The sequence below is a fragment of the Acipenser ruthenus genome, chromosome 9 (genome assembly GCF_902713425.1).
Source record: "Acipenser ruthenus chromosome 9, fAciRut3.2 maternal haplotype, whole genome shotgun sequence".
Classification (NCBI taxonomy): Eukaryota; Metazoa; Chordata; class Actinopteri; order Acipenseriformes; family Acipenseridae; genus Acipenser; species Acipenser ruthenus.
The window spans coordinates 4,671,980-4,698,308 of record NC_081197.1 but is presented as its reverse complement, the minus strand read 5'-3'; the positions used below and the strand labels follow the sequence as shown (position 1 = coordinate 4,698,308).

The 26,329-nt window shown below is 37.8% G+C and overlaps 1 protein-coding gene across 1 annotated transcript; it reads left to right on the top strand.

The window, feature by feature from the left end:
* Positions 1-206: 206 nt before the first annotated feature.
* On the top strand, positions 207-25,698 carry LOC117406318 (single-minded homolog 2-like). Its single transcript, XM_034923195.2, has 11 exons — positions 207-1,966; positions 11,648-11,730; positions 11,988-12,077; positions 13,683-13,791; positions 15,329-15,414; positions 16,833-17,032; positions 17,536-17,642; positions 18,894-19,041; positions 19,809-19,974; positions 20,138-20,522; positions 21,526-25,698. The coding sequence occupies exons 1-11, from the start codon at positions 1,792-1,794 to the stop codon at positions 22,254-22,256; spliced, it is 2,280 nt and encodes a 759-aa protein (XP_034779086.2). The 5' UTR covers positions 207-1,791; the 3' UTR covers positions 22,257-25,698.
* Positions 25,699-26,329: the final 631 nt, after the last annotated feature.

Below are 26,329 nucleotides of genomic sequence, written 5' to 3'. Positions count from 1 at the left end.
AATGAAATGTATGGCGCATGTGTACAGTAATGACAATAATGCCAAATCAGATGTCTTACCTAATGCAAATAAATACAAAATCGACAATGCACGTTCTTACTTTTATTGCAAACCTTTCAATGTGTGCTCTTTCACTTCACCCGGGGCGCTGCATTGTATTATGACGTCACCGCCGGGTATTCTGTCCTTCGGCTCGAGTCCCGCCTCTCCCATTAGAATCCCTTGGCTCCCCTGCGAAAGGAATTAACAGTAACATCTTGTTTAGAATCCCGTTCTGTCTCCGGATTATCGGCCCTGGGTAATGGATAGGAGACGATGTGAGCCGGTTTGGAACGAGTGGGAGTGCTGAGTGTGGACGAACTCTGCACCGCTTACCTTCTTTAGCGACTGATTGCGCTGCAAGCGACCCTGGTTATTGAATTGGAAGGATGAACACCAGCAAATGACATGTGTGCGCGTTTTTGAATCCAGGCGCTGCAGTTCAGTTTTGCAGGTGAAGTGCTCGATTCAAATACAGATAGCTGCATGGTATCGTCCAGGGTTCCAGTTATGGTCGATTCTCATTGAGGAGGGAACAGAGACTGGATTGGACCCAGAATAAGGGGAAATAAATGAGGGACACGGACTGCAAATCAACGCACCCTCTGCCCGTAACCACTGAGGGTCTTTCTTTTGTGCATGAATATAAATCAGATTGAGTCCGGTTTGGAACACCAGCGCATGGATGTCTACCAACCCATTGTGTCCTTCTGCAACTATCGGCTACAGAAGGAACGATCGACATATGTGTAGCAGGATATCGCATCCTTTACTACTGGAAGCGGAGGGTTGCTGAAGGAATTCCACGCAAAGCGATTTAAATCCTTAGGCTGCACGGCGCTATGCCTCGGGACCTGTAGCATCGTGACTCATTCTCCAGCATATAGGTTAAAAGATTTCAACTCAAGTGGAATTAAAATAGTTTTGCTTCAGCTCCATGCAAATTTACATACTAGGCAGGCGCTGGTGAAAGGGAAATATCTACCCCCTACACTAAACCATGGCCTAAGGAAACTTTAATATCGAGGTCATCTGCTTTAAACGCGCCTCGTTTTACAAATCCAGGACACTTTGTAATGCGGGGCATATATTATACCAGGATTGTATACTCTGGAATGTTAAAACCGACTATTATATAGAACATCAAATGCATACAGGCTATAGCTACCACTTATATTTAACGCAGGTCTAATACAATGATAACGTTAATGTAGACTAATGTAAAAATAAACTCAAATACCTTTCAGTTTTTTTTAAATTACTATTGTACAATATGATGCCTGGATTTTTAGCGCTTTCGTGCTGCCCTGTGTTGAATGAATCAACAGTGTTCTATAGGTTTTCATAAGCAAAGGGGATTTTTCAAGACAATTTGATTTTGAGCTTATGTTAAGCAGTTTTAATGCCCCCGCTGTTTACCACATTGTCTCTCTCGTTTATTGATAAAGGTGTTTTGGATGCGAATCCGCCAGACTGTTGCACGAGCCCGTTCAGAATTCTGGGTGCCTTATTCAAGCAAAATATGACAGGGTTGAAACCTGAGATTTTAATGATGACTTTTACCGTTAAACGGAACAACTTTCCGCTTCAAAGGAAAACAAACCCCGGTCCTATATATTTGCTGAATTGAAAAAAAGGGGAGATTATTATTATTATTATTATTATTATTATTATTATTATTATTATTATTATTATTATTATTATTATTATTATTTATTATGCCAGAGCCATTGTTTTTCAAAAGCGTCAGAGATGAAGGAAAAGTCTAAGAATGCTGCGAAGACGAGACGAGAAAAAGAAAATGGAGAATTCTATGAACTGGCGAAGTTATTACCTTTGCCTTCAGCCATTACATCTCAGCTGGATAAAGCTTCCATTATCAGGCTGACAACGAGTTACCTGAAGATGAGGGCCGTCTTTCCAGAGGGTGAGTTTAATCAACACCGCTGCTCTAATCACAGGCCTCACGAAGAATATATGATAAGAATGGTCAATTATAACAATGTTAAGAATAACAATGATAAGAATTGTCAGTATAGTGTGCTTTTTTGCCATATAATGCTGTGTGAGGAATGCAGTGTATTTATTGTAAAAAAAAATGTTGGTTTCCTAATAATAATAATAATAATAATAATAATAATAATAATAATAATAATAATAATAATAATAATAATAAAACAGTTCGAGCGTTGTAAACGTTGTCCATTGCACTATGAAAGAACGGCAAACTCTTTGAAAGATGTGACTTAGTGTAGATTTTCAAAAGTATGTGTATTTAGAAAGAAAGAAAGAAAGAAAGAAAAAAAGAAAGAAAGAAAGAAAGAAATGTTGTATTCTCCATGTTCCCCACAATCCTTTACCATGGGAGTGCAAACAAATACGATTTGCATACGGAATTCACTTTGCGATTGGTTTTGTTCAGCCCTTGTGTACTTTGTGACAACAATCGACATTGACAGCTTCGGATTTTAATTAAACCCTGGTTAATGTGTTCTAGATAAACACACGACATAAAAAACGTAGCCTGTATTACTTAAGCGGGATTTGTGTCGGTTCCATAAATCGATGGTGGAAATAAATTACTTTAGAACGCGACTCTAAAATGGAACATCAGCACTTAGCATTTGTATCGCGCTTCCTTAATATAGATTTGTAGGCTATGTTCATTTTAATCTCAGTTATTTGGGGGTTAAGGAAACGTTTCTGGCGATATAGTTAATCTTTTGACGATATATCATTTCTAAGGTGATTACACAATTCTGTTATTATGACATGCTAGTTTTTTTCAAGTCTGGTATAATTAGAAACGATCACGTGCGATTTGATTCTACATCCTTCTGTCAGTCGTGACGGGGCCTGTGAAGTGCCTTGAGAAATGACAGGGGGTATGTAATTCAAATGAATCTTCTTTATTGTAAACTGCTACAATAGTCGCCGTCCTCCTATTCTTTAAATTGCAAACCTCAATATGGTGCAATTTATAAATACATTGCTTTATGTATTTATTAAATTGTGGTTCTGGAATCTAAGCAAAGTGTAGAGTATACTGATAATACAATGTGTTTACAATCACTTGCATACAATATCTTCTTAAATCTTAAAACATTTGAATTACAGCACGGTGCTTTGATGAGACAATTTATACTAAACTCGTATAGCTCCCTATTTGAATAACACGCGTTAATATCTTCAAATTCATGATATACTGCAGGCCGACTATAGTGCTCCAAAATACAAAGATAAGAGAATCCATATTTGACCTTAAGTAGGCCTATTTAAGCACAAAAAAAGATTTAAACAAATTATTAGAAACACTGTACATTGGATATATTATAATACTGGTCTCATATAAATATCACTATTTAGTGTGTTTCTTCTTCTTCTTCTTCTTCTTCTTCTTCTTCTTCTTCTTCTTCTTCTTCTTCTTAAACCAAATTCATATTTTCAGCAAGCCCCATTGCAGCAGAAGACGGCCCTCCATTGTCAAGTGTAAATATAGTGTAATAAGTTACCCGTAGGCCTTGTTCATAAACGGTAAACATGCCGTTTCGATTTCAGTTTGTATTCACTTTACCAGAGCAGCAGTAAAATATGATCCTTACGCCTCCAGGCTTTGAATCAAATCTCACAGTGACAGCAGTCGGTCGCTCTGTTTGTGGCGCTACAGGCGCGGGTAATGCGTGGCAAAGGGCGTTTGAAAGCCTTTCAACAGGTACGGATTTTAGAGGACTTTTTGAAAACTTGTTTGATTTTGTATTCTCCATGTAGCAATAAAACACATAACTGTATTCACAATAATTTCGTGCTAAGTCAACACCAGTTTGTGCTAAAAAGAAAAGCTTTAAAAATATTTTGGGAGGTTAATTTAAGAGCTCTTGTTTTTACTATTGTTTTATTTTCTATTTATGAAACATAAGTAATTAAAAAAAGCTATCCTAATTGTTAAGTTGGATTACACTGAATAATAATAATAATAATAATAATAATAATAATAATAATAATAATAATAATAATAATAATAATAATACAAAATATAGGCGCACATGTTATATTCATGTGTGGCCAGTTTTTCGTAAGACTTTCTAGATTGATTACAATTGGAGTTTTGTTTGTTTTTGGACAGAATATTGGTAACACTACATTGATCTGATTTGTATTCAGTAACGTGTGTGTTTTCAATAACCTGATTTTTGACTCAATGCTGTTCAATGCATACAATTACCAGATCTGTTCAGGTTTAAACGGATATGCATGAACATACTTTTCATTTATTTTTAATTGTATTTTTTTTTTAGAAAACAGTATAAGTTAAATAAGGTTACAGGGCACTCTGGAGGTGAGAAGTAAACCCCTTTGCTGAAGACTCTTCTGGCTTCTTGCACAGTGTGTATCCTTCCTTATTTTGCATTGTGTGTGTGTAGTCTGCTACATATGCAATGCAAATATAAAATGGTGAATAACCTGCATGCATTTATTCGAACAAGCCATTACCAATATTGCACTATACCATCTCCTTTATGCGTGCTTTTGTTTTACATTATTTGCCTTTTTTATGCAGCTTTTGTATTTATTCTTTGTTTCCCCTGGATCCAGTTTACATGCATTTGTAAAATACATTTGAAAACAATTTTATTACGCATAATTTAAATAATTATGAAAAATGACGAAAGGTTATAAGTTACAGGTTCCATAAAAAAAAGTGTTATTCTAAAAAAAAATTTTATATTGTATGAATCCATTTAACACATTTTTAGCTAATGAATTAAAGCTGTGATGACGTTGTTTAGTTGAAGTCTTAAATGAACCGGTATATTCAATTCATAGCCCTCTTATTGATTTGAGTCGAATAGGCTGTATATCATTCAATGTATAAAGTGGCTGCGTTTCTATTATTATTATTATTATTATTATTATTATTATTATTATTATTATTGTCAGCTCTTAAAACAGCGATTACATATTACTGCGCTTTTTATTGTAACAGTTTTCTGTAAGAAAATGCAATCGTGTTTTATTCGAGGCACAATGTCTGCTATCATTTCTGTAGTCGCTCACAGTAGTAAGAGATGCGTTGTTTAACAGGAGCTTAATAACACGTTGTTACGTTTTCTTTTTGCGAATGAGTATAGGAGACAGGTGGTTAACGGTGCAGTTTAAATTGTAACGTGTAAAAACTAATCCTACGGGCAATTCAATGTTGTCAGCATCATTTATTTTTCTAAAAGGTAAAGAAGGAAATTAATATTATTAAAGCAAATTAAAAAAGTAAATGCAGGATGTTTAAAATGTTAACATGTTTTTGACCGATACTGTTGATACATTTTCAGTAAAGCGTTACACATAAAACGTGTATTTTTTATTTTGTATTCGTTATTACTTTAGTAATAAGTATATAAGTATGCTGTTATATATAATTCACAGGTGTATAAAGGTATGTGACTGTATACACATTTTTTTTCTTTGAATGTCAAGCCACAACACTTACAAAAAGCGTGATTAAAATGTTAATATAATATACTGTTTCAATATTTCATTATGATACTAGAAAAGTATATTCCATCAACTATATATATATATATATATATATATATATATATATATATATATATATATATATATATATATATATATATATATATATATTAATGTTAGCACATCGCCCGTATCTTTCCCCCATATCTATTCCAAAATGGACAATCAATCGATTCAAATGCATGCAAGAAACGGAAAAAATTACAAATTACCCAAATTAGATTTTACTCTCAAATACAGACACCGCATGGGCACACCTACACGTGTTTATTATATTAAATAACATAGCCTAGTACACTGTTAGATCATTTAAACCACAATAAACAATTATACATGCTATCACCTCTCGGTCTCTAGTGTTTTTAAACATTTTTCTTTTGCTTAACTCGAGTCAGACAAAAGAGACAAAAGAGCAACTAATAGATAATTGGCAGCTTTTGAATTCTCAACTGGTCGCATCGAGCCAAGTGAGCTTATAAATTATAAGCATGTCACATCAATCTTATTTTTGACAAAAGGAAAAAAAAAATTCAAATATAATTTCATGTCACGTAATAAACGGTTTAATCACCCAGTATTTGCCTATTCGCTTAATACAATCAGGCCTGCATATTAAAGTTTAGTCAGTCTGTAAGTGGGTCTATTAAGAGTTTACAAAAGAAGATATATTTTAATGTAAAATTGAAATTGTTTTGAGTTTTTTTTTCCATCCAACTCGTTGGTTAAAAAGAAAATCGTGTGTAGAGTATATCTACACGAATACAATATTACTATATTTGTGCAGTTTAGTTACATCAATATTTGTAATCTTGTTTGTTCTTTTTTTTCCTATTTGTATTTTTGTGTCTATGGAGCGGAGCGTAAATTTTTAAATGTCGAAATACAGTCTAGCAGGCTGTCCATCAGCACCCACAACTAAACAACTCTATTATTATTATTATTATTATTATTATTATTATTATTATTATTATTATTATTGATGATGATTTATGTAAAGATAATAAAAGCCGATTAAAAAATAGACGCCCTATTGCTAGGTTAATGCTTCAGGTTTCCCGTTACCGATTTCCCGTTGTTTACATTGCACGGATTGAATGCGAAGGCCTAGTCATGATCCCTATCAGCCCAGGCCTCAAGTGCGGGCCTATGGGACTGCTGCTCTCAATGTCAATAACTTCTAAGCCGTTTGAGAAGCATTCTGTTTTTTTCAATTGCCTGTCATACAGTTTCTTTTAGGTCAAACATACAGCATTTCCTACATAGATACAGATGTGTTTTTGTGTCTGAACGCGTAAACCGCACCATATTCTTTCTCCTTACCTGTTTCTGATAGTGTTACTGTTAGTGTCTTATTGAGATTGAGTCTGTTTTACTTCTGTATGTGTGTGTTAGTATTGAAACAGGTTGAGCCAGCAGAGGGTACTGTGTTGTGTAAATTACTGTACGGTACCATGAGCTCTGCTTTATTCTTGCTTTTGTATCGTTTTACACAATTTGCTTGTTTTTTTATACTTCAGGGAATAGGAATTATAAAGAAGCACTTGTATTTATTCTTTGGTTCCACTTGATCCATTCCTTATAGTTTACATGCAGTCTTAATGATTATTATCATGATCATGTGCGTGGGGGACTTCCAAAGCAAAATATTATTCTGTAAATCGATAGTCAGTTTGTGACAAGAAAATAACAAGCAGAGCAGTTTCAGCTCCTTCAGTGTCACATTGCGAGTTTCTTTGGTTTAACCGCTGCAGTTTAAAGTACAGTACGATATCTACAAATGCCATTATTGTTCAGCCTAACTGGTTACCATCTTGCCATCTGTGTGGGGTTTCACGTCACGTGATATTTTCAACTCCTGCTTCTATACTTTACCATGAAGCAGATGCAGAGCTGAAAGGGTAAAATAAAGTTTGTACTTTTTGGTTCTTGTTTTCAGAACGACACTAGAGACTGCTTATTATTATTATTATTATTATTATTATTATTATTATTATTATTATTATTATTATTATTATTATTATTATTATTATTATTATGATCTGTAATCCTATCTTTCTCTGGAAACACATCCTCTGACTCCATATTTCTGAAAGGCGCAGCATTGTAAGTATGGCACTAGGATTCCGAGAGCTCTGTAAGAGTTCCTCTGTTTCCGTGGCCACGCCACCAGAGCTACTGTGCACCAGGCTTGGAAAGTGATTCCAGGCTGAGATGGAGGCATTGCTCTACCACAGGACTGATTCTCATTTCTCAGAAATGCTGTTTTGTGGCATTCCAACCACTGCTTAAACACCGCAAAATCAGCTATGCAGATGTGAGCACAAGCGTACTGGAGTGGCTCAGTGTATAAACGCTACAGATTATGTGGCTTGCCTCATTCCTCTGTAACAATTCAGCTTTGTATTATGGTCTTTTTATACACTGCGACAACACCAGTACACCAGGCATACTGTAACAGTGGTTTATTTCAAGGATTAAAAAAAAAAAGCATAAAAAATAACTTTTGAGGGTTGTCAGCCTTTATTATTTTAGACTAAATGTGGCAGGGGTCAAAGCTGCTTTCCACTTTGTGTTATGGAAAACTGAAAATTGTACTAATTACTGTAAATGTAATTTTTGTTTATGTGAGTTTTTCATAATGGTGCCACTTACACTAGATAATACGACAAAACCTTGAATGTCCATGAGATCAGTGCACAGCTCAGGCCAAACGTTGTTCATCACCTAGAATTTTAGGATTGAGACATAATTAAAAATATGCTTATTTAACATCATGTAATCAAAGAAACTACAAAATGATATCGCAAAAGTCTACTGGAAGCCATAATAGTAGTATAGTATTTCATCTTAGATTTCAAAATGTCACGTTTCAATTTTTGTCAGTTTTTCCTTAAGTATACGGAAAGCGGTATGTAATTCTATATGTTAACGTAACATTATTCAGCCGGTTTCATTCGACTTTATGAAGCAAAGTTAGTTAATTCTATAGGGGGATGCAAAACATTTGGCCATAGCTGTATTAGGACAACGAAATGTGTATTATAAATTATAGTATTGCCAAAGATCCTATGGCAGACATATAGCACACTTGTAATTGCAGTATAGAATATTTCACATTATGATACACGATATTGTTTTTATAAACGACTGTGTTTCTTCACGTAATATATCTGCCTATTTGAGTGTTTACATCCTAGGCTGGATATATGGAACCTGTCTGAAAATAAAGCTCCTTTAGCCACAATCACAGTATGTGTCTTAAACTAGGGTTTTATACAGTAGAAAAAGGGAATCAATTATGTTTTTATATATCTGGTCGTCCTGCCTGATATTTTACAAGAGAAAGACAGCGAGACAGAGATGTACAGTATTCTTGTTGGAAGTTCCCTAGACATAAATGTGTAACAAGCTTAATTAGCTTGCTGAAGTGTTTAAAGAAATGTCGCTTACACATTGATGTAATCAAGTAAAGAATAATTACTTGGGGTGGGGGGATCAGACTGCAGACTGTGCTGTATTTGGACTGCAGTTAAAGATTTTGCAAAGGTTTCCCCCCTCAGTGCAGTGAGAGAGCAGTTAAATTCCACAGCAATCTTAAACATAGTGTGTAGCACTGAAAAATGGATATGAAGAGCATCTATACATATGGCTTTGCAGCTGATATTATCATTTTTATAATCATTTTAGAGCTTTTCCAATCTTGTGTTAGTTACAGCCCAGTCCTGAATATGAAAACACATTAAAATGCAATCAAAACAACATGCACAGACTTTGCTGAATGGAAATCAGAAGGCAAATGTGTGGTCAGACCTTCCTTCTGATGAGCAGCTCCTTTGGAAAACATTTCTGGGCAGCACTTCAGGAAGTATTCAGGAAGATGTTGAGGTTTAGATGACTCAGTGCAAGCCAGACAAGACTGTCACCCCTAAACATGCCAACTTGAGAGAATCAGAGAAGGTGGAGGCTGATGTAAATAATTGCTTGCAGGTCTTGATTAAGGGCAATCAAACAGCAGAGCAGAAGTTCAGCACAGCCCTGGTTATTTGCCCGGCAGTTGAATCAAAATCAGATCTAAATACTGTTTAGTGTTTAGTGCAGTAAAATGCTTTGATTACCATTTTTGCTTAACATTGCATGTGAGTCTCTAGATCAGGGGTTCTCAAAGTCAGTCCTGGGGACCCCTTGTGTCTACAGGTTTTCATTCCAACCGAGCTCTCAATTACTTAACTAGACCCTTAATCCCTTAATTGAACTAATAATTTGCTTAATTAGATATTTTTACTTGTTTTCAGCTCTTAAACAGTTGCAGTTCAAGTTACTTATCAAATGTTATAGCTAACTTGAAATATGCAACTGTTCAAGAGCTGAAAACAAGTAAAAAGGTCTAATTAAGCAAATGATCAGTTCAATTAAGGGATTAAGGGTCTAGTTAAGTAATTGAAAGCTCGGTTGGAATGAAAACCAGCAGCCACAGGGGGCCCCCTGGACTGAGTTTGAGAAGCCCTGCTCTAGATCATCATAATAATAATAATAATAATAATAATAATAATAATAATAATAATAATAATAATAATTTGTGTGTGATCTGCCACTATTTCTATAAATTGAAAAGTCCTGCCAGTGTTTGAATTACTGTCGATTTTTGATGTCCTTTCATTCTGTTTTTTTCTGCCTACTAGGAGAAAAAAGCAGAGACATCGAGCCTCTGAATCATTCAGCTGAAGTACGACCATGTCTGTTCTGTTCCTTTCTCTACATAAACCTACTTTCTTGTGCATGGCACGGCTTTCAGATACATCGGTCAAACAGCTGAACTCCACACGCTTTATATTAACAAGAATTACACAGTAATTAATAATGTAATTATCTGTAATTGTCCTTGTTTCCCGTCAATAGCTATTAATAAGGATTAGGTTAAGATCAGGGCTGAGGCTAGCATTGGTGCCATAAAGCATTTGTTTATTGGCTGTTTTAATGGCTCCCTGTCATTTGCTGACAGGGATTGAAAGGCATGGTGTAAACACAGTCCTCTGTGTATTTACAGTGCTGTCCTGCCATTCCCCTGGTCGAGGGTTTCTAATGATTTATTGAGAGTTATGAAATGTCCCCCATGAAGGATGGATGGAAAAGCACAGTTACTCAAGCTGTGAGATCTGAGTCAAATGCAAATTATTTACTTGGAAAGGCCACTGAGCATTAAGGGTGAAAAACGAAATGTTATTATTACAAAACGTGAACTCAATAATCGAGTAACTGTACCTGGGCTGCATGTTAACTAAATGAGCTGCTGCTTACTGTAAAACTACACTGTACCTGGACTGTATGTTAACTAAATGAGCTGCTGCTTACTGTAAACCTACATAGGATTGTTCTGTAACAGATAGCATTACCGGCTTGTTTTCCCAGTAGTTTCCAGTCAGTCGGTGCCCTTTAGCAGAAGCATCTTCAGCGTTATTTGATGCTTTTTCTTGTATAACAGAAGTCACTGAGCGTGGCGAGGATGTGTACAGTAAAAGCTACGCCAGTGAAGATCATTGTTCATTTACAATGTTTTGTATTCTGATTCTTCATTAAAACAGAAAGAAACCTGCTCATGGGCAGGGCCGCTGCCTCCTCCGTTCTGAGTTTCTGAGCTGACAGTCTGCCTCCAGGGTGGGGTGTCATGACATACCATTGTGATTTGATATTAAAGTGCCTGGTCTGAGCTGCATAATCACTCTCTCATAGCACTGCTTGCATTCAGCATAATCCACATCACATTATTCAAACGGAGGCCGCCAGTCTTGTTTGACCTTTAACAAGTTTGTGTCAGTGTACCAGTTAGCTCAGAACACCTTAATGAAGATGAAACCAATCTGAATGACTTACTCATCTCTGGAGTACCGTATACTGGATACAGACCAGCTGAAGTTAGGGATCATGCAAGACTAACACACTACAAGAATAGCAATACTGACCCTTTATAGCAATCTGGGGCACAAAGAGAGGTTTCTAATGGACTGATTGGTCAGCCAATGTACACTGTCTTGAAACAACTAAAAAAATGAAACTGTGCATCGCTTGTGTCTTCTTGCAGGGTTAGGAGATGCATGGGGGCAGCCGAGTCGCATGAGTCCCTTGGACAACATGGCTAAAGAACTGGGGTCCCACCTACTTCAGGTAAGTGTTTTAATGCACCCAGTATAGAAAGTGATCACAGAAATACAGCCCTGCCAATGTGTAGCAGACCAATCATTGTTATGTAGGATCTTATAGAGTGCACTGCAGGAGTAACAGCAGTAGGTAGCTGGGAGCACCTCACTCATTTAACATGGATACTAACCCAGTTGAGGGAAGCTACCACAGTCGAGAGAATGTTGTAGAAGTCACAGGATATTTTGTAACGCTTTCATTATTTTGTTTCTTTTCTTTTGTAGACTTTAGACGGCTTTGTGTTTGTTGTAGCATCTGACGGCAAAATCATGTACATCTCAGAAACTGCCTCTGTCCATTTGGGTCTGTCCCAGGTAAGTAAAAAAAACCCTTACGCAGCTAAATCACATCCCTTCCTACCGATGAGTTTTAGAAATACAACAGTATACCTGAGCACCATATTCATCTTTATAAAGAAGGTGTACAAAAAAAAACAACTTGTGCATTAAGATTTTAATAGAGTACATACTCTGCTTCTACCTGAGCCTCAAGCTTTTTAATACGAATTCATGAACAGAATGCTCTGCTTCTGCCTGAGCCTCAAGCTTTATAATACGAGTTCATGAACAGAATGCTCTGCTTCTACCTGAGCCTCAAGCTTTATAATACGAGTTCATGAACAGAATGCTCTGCTTCTACCTGAGCCTCAAGCTTTATAATACGAGTTCATGAACAGAATGTCCTGACGGCAAAATAAAGACCTTTGAGTTAATACATCATGGTTTCAAACTATGACCAGGGCTGCCTGAGTTTAGCCACTAGTTTAGACTTTAGAACATTCTGCCTTGGGAAAACACTACTTGGTTATGAAAATGATTCGCTATGGTGACAGTTAAATACAGAGTGCCGTAGCTGTCTAGTCTCAAGAGGTCAGGTGCTGCCGCAGAGTACGCTTAAAGAACCTTGTGAATGCTGTTTAGATCTGAAACGGCTGCTTCTTCCCAACAGTGACAAGAGACACAAGAAAAAGAGAAAATCAATATACGAGTCTATGCTGTGTAGGAACTGGAAAGCCAATGGCAGCAGCTGGTATTACTATAGTTTAACTTCAGAGGTGCTAAAGATCATTTTGATTAATTAAATCCAGTTTGCCATTAATGAAACCTTTTCTCATCTATTTGAGAGAGTGTTAGAAGTACATTTTCACTTTTCAGCACGGTCATCAGATTGTTTTAAGAATAGGGCCCGTAGGTATTTAAAACACAGTATGCTTTGATGACTTCATTTAGGATAGATAGATAGATAGATAGATAGATAGATAGATAGATAGATAGATAGATAGATAGATCTTTAGCAACACTGTAGAAAAGTATCAATAGTACTAAATTGTATTGATCAAAACAGATCTAGGGACTAGGGCCCATCATCTCAATCCCTTCCCAAAACTAAGCTTCAGTTCAGTGGAGGCCATGCTGTTTTTTTCTTTTCTCTCATTCTCTGTTTTGTCTCAAGCCAAGTAAGTGTTGAAATAGCAATGGCTCTATGAAACAGCAGAAGATTTAGCTAAGCCTAAGCCAGCGCATTTCAGTGCTGTTCTAGTACACTAAACAGCTGGAATGAGTTTAATTGTGTTTAATTCCCTGTCCATTGTCCTGGCGTTATCTTTGTGTATTTGGTCACAGTCTAAGCCAGCTGGGGGTCAGATATGACTAGCCTGTCGTAAGAATTAGAATACTTATCAGAGATATAGTATATTACTCAGAAGTCGAATTTGGATATCTTGCGAATATTTGTACTGAGTTTCCACTCCCTTTTTGAAATCTCTTTACTAATCATTCACAGCAGTTTCACTGGGACTTTGCGCATGTCAGTTCTGTCAGGGCTCCATGTCATCTCGTGATTTATCGGGTGGACTAAACAGTAATGGATAGACAATGTGTCTTTGTGATGGGAAGATGGCTCTTTTCTTTCTCTCGCAGGTTGAGTTGACTGGAAACAGTATTTACGAGTACATCCATCCCTCTGATCACGATGAGATGACCGCTGTGTTGACTGCCCACCAGCCCCTGCACCCTCATCTACTGCAAGGTACAGCCTTCAGCCCAGCACTGATATGGGTTTACCAGAGCAATCGGACAGCAAAGTGTAATAAAGCACAGTGAGAACATGAGAATGCATAGTTAAGTATTGATAAGCCCAGAGAGGTATGGTACATCATAATAAAAAACACGGCAAACCATGGTAAACTATGGTAATTTCTTAGTATAACCATGGTAAAAACACTGCAAAACTACTGCGGCAGACCTTTAATGGTGCCTGCTGAGAAGAAGCACATGGCAAGGCAACAGCAGTGACCACGTACTTGATACATAAAAACAGTGGAAGCAAATATGATTTGAAATATACTTGGGCTCTTACGGGCCATTGATCCCTCAGTAACTCTTTGAAGTTAACTTAACTAACCCTTAGTGCTATATTTACGATTAAATACTTGTAATCATACATTTTGTTAATTAATTAGTATACAGCACACCATATCAGTCATGAGATGTCAGGCAGCCAACCACACGCACAGAAGATCCTGTTCAACTGGAAAGAACGTTTAGCAAATTCGTAAAATGTTTTAGAAACAGATGGATCAGCTAAAGACTAAAGGGCACCTGTTTCCTTGCTGTACATTTTGATCTTGAGACTCACTACTTCGCAGCTTATTTATGCGGCTTTCGTACTGAGATTGATATTGTGTGTGTCCTTATTTTCCACAGCTAACACGCTGTATTGAATAAAATTGTCCAGTCGACACACGCTTAAGGTTTCTGCCTCAGGGTGGTGCAAGTACGCCAAATAAGTTAGAAAGCAAAACATCTGTCTGCTGGACTATTTCGATTTTATACTGCATTGCATCCCCCAGCCACCTGTGCCTTGGACTAGCTACAGTACAACAGTAAATAGTATACACTGTGGACATCCAATTAACACTCATCAACTCAGAGCACAACATTGATTAATCCTTTGGACTGAAGACTTTGATCCACACATCCTCTCTGATTACAGCTTCTCTAATTACACTTTGTTCTCCTCGCCTTTGCCTTTCCTGACTTAAATAAAGGCATTAAAGCTTTCCCTTTTCAATCTGCCCTGTGGTTTATGAGCTTTCTCAGCAGAGCTGTGGGCTCAGACAGTGAGGTCTTTTTGCCTGTAAGTATTTCAAATTAAACTTCATTAGAACCGCCCCCTCATTCGCTACAAAAGATATTGGATCCAGATGTGGCACAAATCCATGATAATAATAAATAGCTTTATTAAACAGAAACAGCGTAGCTTAACACAAAAGCAATGTAAACATATCTGAGACCCCCGGCAGTAAGCTTAGTAATGGGTGATGACAGCTGATCACTGCTCTCTCTCCCAAAGGTGCACACATTAAATGATTAAAGCAATCAAGTGAGATTAACGTACACATTTTCATTCCTACTAGACTCAGCAGTATTATTGTTACGATGGAATACAGGAACGGGTATCTCACCCTGTCAAGGCATGTGCGGGGATGTATGCACCTAAAATGGATACTGGTTTGCCTTTTTACAATGCAGAAACATAGCACTGTTTTTGTCTCTGGTTCCAGAGTATGAAATGGAGCGGTCGTTCTTCCTCCGGATGAAGTGTGTCCTGGCCAAAAGGAACGCAGGCCTTACCTGTGGAGGCTACAAGGTGAGAGGCACATGTGTGGTGTTGAAAGACACTCAGAGAATTAGGACGATTGTTACATTTTCTTAATGTGTTTTAAAGATGACAGTTATTTTGGCAGTATCTTTTACGTACAGAGTGACTTGATGTAATGTATTGTTTTTTTGTATTCAATACTGCCGCTAGGAACACATCCACTGTGGGCAGTGTGTTGCAGGGGAGACAGGTTAATGGTTACACTTCGGTGTACCAGCTGTAATAGGAAGTTAGGCATGATTCAGAGATCTCTACTGAGGCAGCTGGGGCTGTTTTAAATCTCTGAGTTTTAAAAAATCACCAGAATCTGATGGCTGAAACAGAAAGCGAATCTAAAAAACTAGAAGAAATAGTTAGCTGTGATAAGAAGAAATAGTTAGCTGTGATAAGAAGAAATAGTTAGCTGTGATAAGTCTGACATTTCGCTCTTGAACAGTTTGAGTCTTACATGCTCCAGTCTGGGATGGAAAGATGAAAAGCCCTGACGAGCACGTCCTTATTATTAGTTGATAGCAAAATAATTTAGAGCGTATGTTTTTGGTTCAGTACAGTACCTAAAAACAGTACTTAATTTTCCTGATCCGTTTCAGGATTAATTCTGTGTCTTCTGTGTTTTTTTCCACGGCGTCGCAAGCTGTAACTTTTCCAAACAAGTACTTGAACCAAAACTCAGCTTTCAATATTTTATCCATTTGCGCTGCAACGCCGGCTCCCTGTAATAAATGATGGGTTTATGTTAAGTAGTGTATCAATCATTCTGTACTCAGCTGTGCTGTGGAAGACTAGAGCACCTTGTGCACACAAACAGGAAATGAATTTGAATTAATAAGAGGACTAAAAGAATGTAGGAAATGGAGGTTCCCATTAGAGGTGGGCAAACTTCAAATGTTTATTTCTGTTTCAGCGGCTAACTGTGTGTATGGGCTATGTGGGTGCAAATACTGTATCTGTTTCCCTCTGTGAGCGATGATCTTTAAGGTACCTAGAAGCATCAGGAAACAGAAAGTGCAGACTTAATGGATTTAAGTTCAGATTTTTTTTTATGGAAATGTAAGGACCATTGAGCAACTTACTAGTACTTCTATGCACACTTCCAGAAGCAGGCACCCAATAGTTCTAAAGGAACGGTATTTAAAAGGTTGTGACTGTGTAATGGCATGGCATCTGAGCCCATTGAATTAAATGGAAAGACAAGGGCTGGACGTGAACCTAACCTCGTGGTTCAAAGGCAAACTAAAGAGCAAGCTCTGTAGTCGAGAGGTTCAGTAAGTACGTGTCTTGTGCTGATGTCAGTCTTATTAACTGATCAGCTGTGCAAATCCATTTCTTAAATTATGTTTTTTAAACTGGCATAACTGATTTTTTCCCCCCTGAGCTTCATTCAGTATGTTAATCTGTGCTCGCAGGTCATTCACTGCAGTGGCTACCTAAAGATCCGGCAGTACCTGATGGACATGTCTCTCTATGACTCCTGCTACCAGATCGTGGGGCTGGTGGCTGTGGGGCACTCCTTGCCCCCCAGTGCCATCACTGAGATTAAACTGCACAGCAACATGTTCATGTTCAGAGCCAGCCTGGATCTCAAGCTCATATTCCTGGATTCAAGGTGAGAGAACATGCCAAAGCAAGGACATTTCCTCTGGTCATACAGTAGTATAGCATGGTAAGAGAGGGTCTGTTTAAAGTAGGCACCCCGTCCCCCACATCCTTAACGGCCCTCTCTGGAAACTACCCTGGAAGAATAACAATTTCATTTTATTAACTAACATTTATAAATAGAAATATATCTAACAGGTTGACAAAGGTATTTTAAGCATACCGAAACGGTGGTCAGTGGGCTCTTTTGAGCAAAAAGTTGTATATACAGTATATATATACAGTATATTCAAACTTTTTTTATGCGTATTAATTATAATAATTACAATAATTACAATAATTATAAGAGTTTGAAGTTTATATTTCTCAAAGTACATAAGCAAGCACTTGAGCTTCAGTCTTGTACTCAATACTATCTAAATCATTTTCTTGAAAGAAATGACAGTCTTATGTCCATAAAAACACAAATTCTACTTAAATCATTGTATTGAATTTTTCAATCCTGTGTTCCAGAGTAGCTGAATTAACTGGACACGAACCCCAGGACTTGATTGAGAAGACCTTGTATCATCATGTTCATGGATGTGATGTCTTCCACTTAAGATATTCCCATCACCTATGTAAGTCAGCATTATGTATTCCATTGCAGCTGAGAAATTTCATTTCAATTAGTGGATCTTCGCATTTTGTCTTGTGCTGAGTTGGATATAAGGAACGATACACAATTACTGAAGGAAATCACATCCAATTTGTACCTTCCTAAAATGAAATCTTTTGAGTTGACCGTTAAGCAGCTGCACAGTGGTTGGGGTCAGAGTTAAGGAGAGGATCGGGGCCATGGTGAAGGAAGTCAGAGCAATGGTCACGGATGGTGTTGTGTTCAGGGTTACAGTCTGGATATGGGTCAGTGGGTTATGGTTAGGGTTAGGGTCACATATTGGCTTATTAGTATACCCTGCTGAAAATTCCATCAACTGCCGGCGAGCTGGTGACCAGCTGCGTGTTAAGAACTGGAATAAATATTCACTAGCCTCCAACCGGGCATATTGAAGATTTACAACAAACAGATTCATTTAGAAGTCTAGACAAAAAAAAAGAACTGACTGGACTAACGGAATTAGACAGGGCAGTCTTATGTTCCTCAGCTTAGGTCCATGCACAGAAAACAAAATGAATAATGTAACTGTTTAAAATCATGCAGAGCTTCTGTTTTGCTTTGTGTTTGCACACAGTAACTTGCTTCTGTGATGATTGTGAGGCTTACAGCGCCTTCCTATCATTTAATTTGTCGGGTAGTCTTTAAGTTCAGTGCCTACCTTTTCAAAAATGTCTGTGTAACTGGGCAGAGGCTGGGCGCGAACTGGCAACCCTACACACTGCAAGCGAGTGTCTTAACCACAATGCAAAAGAGCCGGGCTCGTCTGCATTTGTGGTTTTAGAGCTTCTACCCTTATCTCACAACACTGCTCGTTACCTCTGGAGCTTCTTTCTCCACCCCACTGCCTCCTTTGTGTGTTTGCCTTTTGGGGGGGTGGATGGATCCTGTCACCCACCCTTGGATGCTCTCTGACCACTGTCCGAGGCTTACCTCAAAAGAGGACGGCTCCTGCTGGCCATAAGACAAGTTCCTGGGCCACAGTGCTGTAATAATCTAACCCTAATAAATGTCATTATTTCTAATCTTTATGTGAGCTGTTGCCTCGTTTATTTATAATTTCTGTTAAAGGGTTTTGTGTAGGTATTAAACAGTTCAAGCAGTATCTTTTATTTCACTCGCTGGGTTGTAGTGTGACCAGATTTTTTTTTATATATATACTGTAAAATGTTGTCCTGTCATTGTTCGCTATGAAACAGCTTTTCTTCCCTTTCAGTGCTGGTAAAAGGTCAGGTCACCACCAAGTACTACAGGCTGCTGTCGAAGCACGGTGGCTGGGTGTGGGTCCAGAGCTACGCCACCATCGTACACAACAGCCGCTCATCCAGACCTCACTGTATAGTGAGTGTCAATTACGTCTTGACGTAAGTGGCTGTTGACATCCTGGCCCTCTTTAGTTTTATATGCTGTCCTATGCAGGCATCCATGTGAACCAGTGCATTTGGCAACAAACTCTAAACTGGAAAATCATTTACTTCAACTCAATGAGTAACGAGGCTGTAGCAATACAATAGCCCGTATTCATAAAACATTCACAGTCCAGTAAGTAAACTGCAGTAAACAAAGAATAATCATATTATTTAAATAATAATAATAATAATAATAATAATAATAATAATAATAATAATAATAATAATAATAATAATAATAATAATAATAATAATAATAATGGTGAAATAAATTGTATTAGTTCACATTTCAAAATAGCGTGCATATGTAAGAATTTGTCATTTGTGTTACCAAATCAAAATAGTCCAGCAACAATCTGATAGTAACGATGGCTATTCATCCATAACTATATAACACTCAATAGTATAACATGTAATGATACTAAAAGACACATCAAAAAAAGAAACATAAAAAGACTTCGTCAAAAAGTTTGTCAAATAATGCATATGTTTAATTCAGTATTATTTCTTTACATTGTCGATTTGTAACTTTTTCTCCACCTTGTAGTAATTATTAACAGTCAGCTGGCACAGCTGTGCAGTGAAGATTCTGGACTGTGTTGAGGCTCTGCAGATCTCCAAAGCTGGCCTGTTTTAATCACTCATTACTTGTTACCCCAGAAACAGCACAATGAACTGTGTATAATACTCAACATAACTCCTGGATTGTGTTGCTATTGCAGGGATATCGAGTACAAGGAGCTCCAGCTCTCCCAAGATCAGTCTGCAGCCTCCAAGTCTTCATTCACCTACAGGACCTCCCTGACTGCCTCACAGGACTCACGCAAACAACTCAAATCCAAATCCATTAAACTGAAAACTAAACTAAAAACAGCTCCCTACCCACAGGTAACTCATCTATTTAAAACTTTCTATGTCTAGAAATAGATAGTCGGGTGCTTTGTTTATTTAAACACTTAGTTTTCTTACACATTATATTATTATCTTTATTATATTATCTGTAGAAAATTGTTGGGTCACCTTTCTGTTTTTTGTTTTTTTTATATCTCAGCAATACAGTTCATTTCACACAGACAAACTGGAATGCAGCCAGACTAGTAACTGGAAGGAAAGCCCAACGTATAGCAACACCCCACCCCAAGAGCACAGCTGCCACTCGGAGAACAGTGAAGTGCTCCACACGCCCCCGTACGGCCTAGCCTTCCCCTACCCTTACGCACACCTCCCTGGGGAATCTCAAGTGCTGGGTGGAAAGAAGCAGAGCTTTCCCTCCAAGGTGAGACAGCCCCAGGGATCTCCTTGTGAGGTGGCCAGGCACTACCTGAGCCCCCTGCAGCCCAGAGGAGAGGTCCGCTGGAACTATGCAAACTCCTGCATGGCTCGGTCCACCGCAAAAACACATCACCACAGCCAGGCAATCAGCGGAACACACCACGGTAAGGATTCAGCATGATCACGAGGTGTAGATTTGTACCTTTATACAGTCGCCCCCCATTTATATCACTCTGACAGGGAGCCATAGTTACAAGACCGATCTGATTGTGTCCTGCTTTGAAAGTGCGAATGGAGCCACATCCACATGTCTTTATAACTGGGTCCACAGTAGGATTGCCTTATAGGGGGCTTATGTAACTCAAGCATACTGCTCGCCATTCAACAGATTTCCCAAATTCAGGAAGGCAGTGTGGATCATGTATACAGAACACGATAAAAATAAAACCGACCACGACTGACACTGATAAATTACGTTTCCAACGTTTTATTGACATGCTGGATTGGACTACACATATTTTTCCATTTCTACAAGTTCAAAAGCTGCCGTATTAATATTTGTTTTTTACATTTTTTACATTAACACATTCCAGAAGGGCACAGACAGCAATGCAGCAAACATAAATAAATAAATTGCTGAAAAATCGAACGGCAATTAAAGTTCCTTAGAATACAGAATGCTGGTCTGGTGTCCTAAAGAATTGTATCATGACTTGAGCACAGCCTTACTATGCCTGGAAACACAGAGATAGAATACAAATATATATTTAGACATCAGTATCAGTCTCTTTAGAACTGATTCTGTGGTTAGAGGACTGGGATCTAGTGTGAAAGTTAGTGGAATTCAGGAACCAAGCGGTTCCTGTGTTGTAATGCAGTATGCAATGGGTGCCAGGTGTAAAAGACTACAGGACATCTTTTTAATGTATCCCTCTTCTTCTTAATGTCTCATCGGTGCTTGTTCAGTTAAAGCTTTAAAAGTACTTATCTTCCTGCTTGTTACTTGAACCAAGCTGAAAAAAATATGCTGGCATTTACCTCCTCAAACACCATTACTGCACAGTGCTTACAGGAATATTTATCTGCAGGATCACTTAGCATTTTTTTTTTCCCTTACACACATCATCAGCTGGATTTCAGTTGTATTAATGTAGCATTTCATTTCAGTTCCAGGGCCCATGGCAAACAGAAGATACAGCAACGAAGCAATATCTGAAGGCTTTTCCAGCTGCTCAACCTCCAGACCTAACAGCAGGTTCAAGGAAGAACCTTACGAACATAACACGGTTGGCCAGGACAAAATAGAATCCAGGCTGCACACCCCTCAACAGATCACTAAAGAAGAAAGCAAGATGCCGTTCACCCTTGACCCAGAAGACACCCTGGGCTGCAGTGAAAAGCCTTTCCCTGAGTCTCTCATGCTCAATAAGTCAAACTGTGACCCCCCAAAACAGCTGAACCAACTGAACCAGCACCTGCCCATGCAGGCGGTATTCGAACAGACCAGGAGGCTCTGTATGAAAGAGTCTCAGTACGGGCACCATGGCAACCACAGGGCTTTGGAGCAAATGGACAATGGTGACCGGGAAACCCCAAAGCTAATCGACCAAGAGAATGCTGATGAGCAGAAGATGTTCATGGGCATGGGGATGGCCGGGCAAGCCCCCTACGTGTCTCTGAACTTCCATCACGTTTTAGCCAAGCATGGCTCCTTCCAGGGGCCACCGTATGCACTAGCGGGCCATATAACGGAAAATTACAGCTACCGAGCGGAAGAGAATAACCAGTACATTTACAAAAACCAAAGCCCTGCTTCTAGTTCTTCACCAGAGACCCACAGAGAAACAGGAATCCCACATTATATTGGGACATCTGTGATTATAACTAACGAAAGGTGACGCAGCCCCTTCACGGGAAGAAACTAGAAGAACATAAGAGTCAGGATTTTAGTTCAGGAGCATAACAGGGTCACTATCAGTCCACACTGCAGCATATGATAGTGCTTTTAACTGTGGAACATTGTAGTGTCTGTGGATGACTGATTTGTTTCATGATGTGCCAATATCATACCCTTAGCCCTTTCACCCTGAGTCAGAATGGAAACCTAGGTTAAATGCTTGAATATTTTTTAAAATCTCTTTAGAAGTGAATGTATTTAATAGAATGCTGAATCCTGACTCTAACAGGTATAATAGCATAAAGCCTGGAGTACTAATGTAACAGTACACTTACTCTTAACTGGTTTGCAAGTGCGCCTGATGTAAAACGATTCCTTTAATACCTTCATTTGATAGATTCTAATTTGGGAAACTCATTTTCTGCACTGGGTCCCACAACATTTAAGTGTAACAGTGTCAAGTAATCATAGAGCTATTTTGTACATTTACCAATGACCGTCCTAAAGTGCACGATCGTGGGCCAGCACGCAGTAATACAGGGACAGTAAATTGTGACATTTTCCATTTCCAGATAAGCTGTAGTAGAGTGGTAATTTGGAGCTCTTAAGAAAATAGCACAAAAAATATTTTAACTAAAAAAAGCACCTGAATTATGTCTTGATCCCGACAATGCCAAAATAAACCACAGATTTGTAGCAAGTTCAAAGTGTTTGTAACATGGACTATAAAGGACCAGCACATAAGTTACTTAAATGTAATATTCTACAAAAGTGAAGCATTTAAGACTGGGACAGTACGTTCCAGCGTTACATTTTAAAACACAAGTGGGTAACGCTTTATATCAAGTATCTCTAATTACATTGTAATAACACTTTTATATATACACGCGATTACATAGTAATTACATTGTGATTACACTGTAAAAATACACAACCATGTGTATAAATAGTCTAATTACAAAATATGTTAACTGACGCCAATAATAAAGCATGTCTTTACATAGTAACTACACAACTATATGTGTAATTACTGTGTTACCAGTGTAATTAGTGTAGTAAGATATACTGTATAATGTAAAGTGTTACCCATGTGTGAAAGCGCTTTTTTTTCTCAACAGCAAAATAGGATGCAGTTGCACACTACAAGGGATAAATCTCAGTAATTATGTGTTTTTTAAAAAAAAAAGGTCATCAGCACTTTTGGAATTCTTTATTCAAATTTCAATATTCATTGTTAAATAATGCCACCATCGTCTCTCGTCTCCCCAGTGAAAAAGCTTATCAATCATCTAATTGAAGTGTCACCGTATGAAATGCTATATGCCATTTTTACTCGTGTGACATGCAATTACACTTTTTTTTAAAATGTGTAACAGAAACATGTTTAAACAGAAGTTTAATACATGCTGCAACATGATTGTATTTCATTTAAAATGATCAGTAGTAGAATGCAGTACTGTATAAAAGGTTGTGCTGTTAAGTGCAAGCCAGCCAACAGCTATCATAGTCTGTGCCCAGAGTTTAAAAGCAAGAAAGCCAAAGGTCATGACTGAAATTCTATACAAACTAATGCGGTTCTGCCTTATGCTAATCAATAGGTATGCATACGTTTTTTTTTGGTAAATGCAATGTGCTTTATGTTTCACATTAACATGCCATTGCAATTTAGAAATAAATATCAAGAAAACTGATGCTTTTGATTATATCCTCTGCATTCCTTAGTGGAAATGGACATTCAAAATCAATATAAAAACCCAAGCCTTCTCTAGCCTGGCAATTAACTACAAATTAAAAGAAGTTCTAACTTAGGTTCTAGTAACAATTTGCAGCCCTTCTGTTGAAGATAGTCACACTGTTTGCTCTGTTTATTTATGTTAATACCCATTTAATGCAAAACTTTTGCATTAAAACACACTTGTATAACCAGCCACTGAAACAATGACACAAATAACTGAAATAGCAAAGCGAACATAATGCCAGTACACTCAAACCAGAAAGAAAACATATTTGCCGGTTTTGATGGAAAGCAATAAGTAGACTTGACTAAACCAAAGCAGGGACCTTTTTCCTTGAGTACAGCCATAAATTCATTCTGCTTATTTCCTAGTTTGCTGTTAAACACCTGATCATCGTTATTGCGATGTACAAAGCATTGTTTTAAACTATATTGAAATCCAGAAATTGTTGGGTGTTAACAGTAAGCGTATCTCTTAATATGTACAAGGTTTCATATGAGCATGTGCTTGTTTTTTGTTAAGGAGAACCCTTTACTTTTGTTACTACACATAGGTAGTTTAAATGCAAGTTCCACAGAACAGTGGCTATGGATAGACGCCTGCGTGATGCATATTTCATTTACACTTTCGAAGGCCTTGAGCGTTGATTTTTTTCTCATTATTATTATTTCTGTAACGCTTGCAAAATAACTCCATTGTAAATGTAAGCGTGTTTGTTGTATTTTTTTTTTTAATATGACAAACATGTACTGTATGGTATGTATTTATTCCTGTAAAATACATAGCAGCTTGCTTATTTATTATGTAAAACAGATTTCTTAACACATAATAAAACAATACTACTTCCAAAAAAAAGTAGTAGTAAAAAAAAAAAAAACATGATACAGTAAATCTTCTTATTATTAATGTATTGGATTTATAATGGCCATGTTCAATCTAGTTACACTACAGAGGCTATAAAAAGCAGTAAATGGCCAATTCTGTGCAATCTGTGGTTGAGCAATGGCTATGGAAGAACTCAAGTAGCGCACAGCAACAATTAAAAAAAAATAATAATAAAAGGGATCTTGCTGAGATTTAATTTTAGGGAAGGTGACGGGAAAGGTTGAAGCATGCGAGTGCAGATGAGAGGGGGCCTCTTGAGAAGATGAAAATTCAGTATTATGCAGCTTACATTAACAGACAGACACGTCTGTATAGATTTCTTATGACCCGGGAGACCCTGCATCTAAATTCTTTAATAGGATATTGAGATGGAAGTTTATAGATCAGTAGATAAGCTATTTGCGTAATGAATTGCTGCTGTTATAGAGGGGCTTGGGAAACACTTATAACCTGCAACTGCTATAGCTTGAGCCCTGCAAGTACTGCTGCCTCTAAGCATGCTTTCAGTTTGTTGTTCAGAAAGTAAAAGCAGTATTGGCCATTGTGTCCTGACTGGAGTTTACAGCTATGGCCAAATGTTTTGCATCATCCTCTAGAATTAACTAATTTTGCTTTATAAAGTCAAATGAAACCTGCTGAATAAAGTTACATTAAAATATTGAATTACATACCGCTTTGTAGTTTTCCCATAGAGACAAAAATTGAAAAATGTGACATTTTGACATCGAACATGAAATACTGTACTACTATCATGGCTTGCGGTGGACTTTTGCAATATTTTAGTTGATTACATGATGTTAAATAAATGATCTAAAGAATGTTTATAGTTGTTTTTTTTTTGTCACAATCTTAAAATTCTAGGTGATTCAAAACTTTTGGCCATAGCTGTAAACTGCTGCATTGCCATTTGCTGCGTTTGGGCTATTGTGTACTCTGTATAAACCTCTGGGTTAATCGGCCATAACTTCAAAATGCTCCATCTGAATGTCAAGTAGATACTGAAGAGGGCACTATCCAAAACATTAGTCTACTTGACTTTAGTTGCTGGGGGTGCTTTTTGTTGGAAGAGAGATGCGTTCCCCAGACTTGATTCAAACAATACACAGCTGTGGTCAGCCTAGGTGGTGCTGTGGGTCACTCAGTTCATTGAGATCGTCAAACACAGTTCAAGCACACTGATTCAGTCAGGACATGGCAGTACAGCATGGATCTGCGTGGCTGTTATACGAGTCAGTCAGCAGGGAAAGCGATGGATTGGAAAGCAACACAAATGCATGGCTCCTTACTCTAAATGCACAGGCACTCGGACTTGATCTTCACGAGTTTAATAGAAATCTAGTTTCAATGTAGCTGGAGTTGCAGGCAATGTGTGAGGCTGATTATGGGTGGCTGGTTTCCTGTCTTTTGTACAGCGTTCTTGGAATAGATGGTGATAAAACAAACCTGTACAATA

What these genes read in the sequence shown, in the direction of transcription:
- LOC117406318 (XM_034923195.2), top strand. Translation starts at nt 1,792, where the DNA reads ATGAAGGAAAAGTCTAAGAATGCTGCGAAGACGAGACGAGAAAAAGAA. An exon ending in TCCATTTGGGTCTGTCCCAG is followed by an intron (nt 12,078 to 13,682) that starts GTAAGTAAAAAA and finishes TTTCTCTCGCAG; the next exon opens with GTTGAGTTGACTGGAAACAG. An exon ending in GCACCCTCATCTACTGCAAG is followed by an intron (nt 13,792 to 15,328) that starts GTACAGCCTTCA and finishes CTCTGGTTCCAG; the next exon opens with AGTATGAAATGGAGCGGTCG.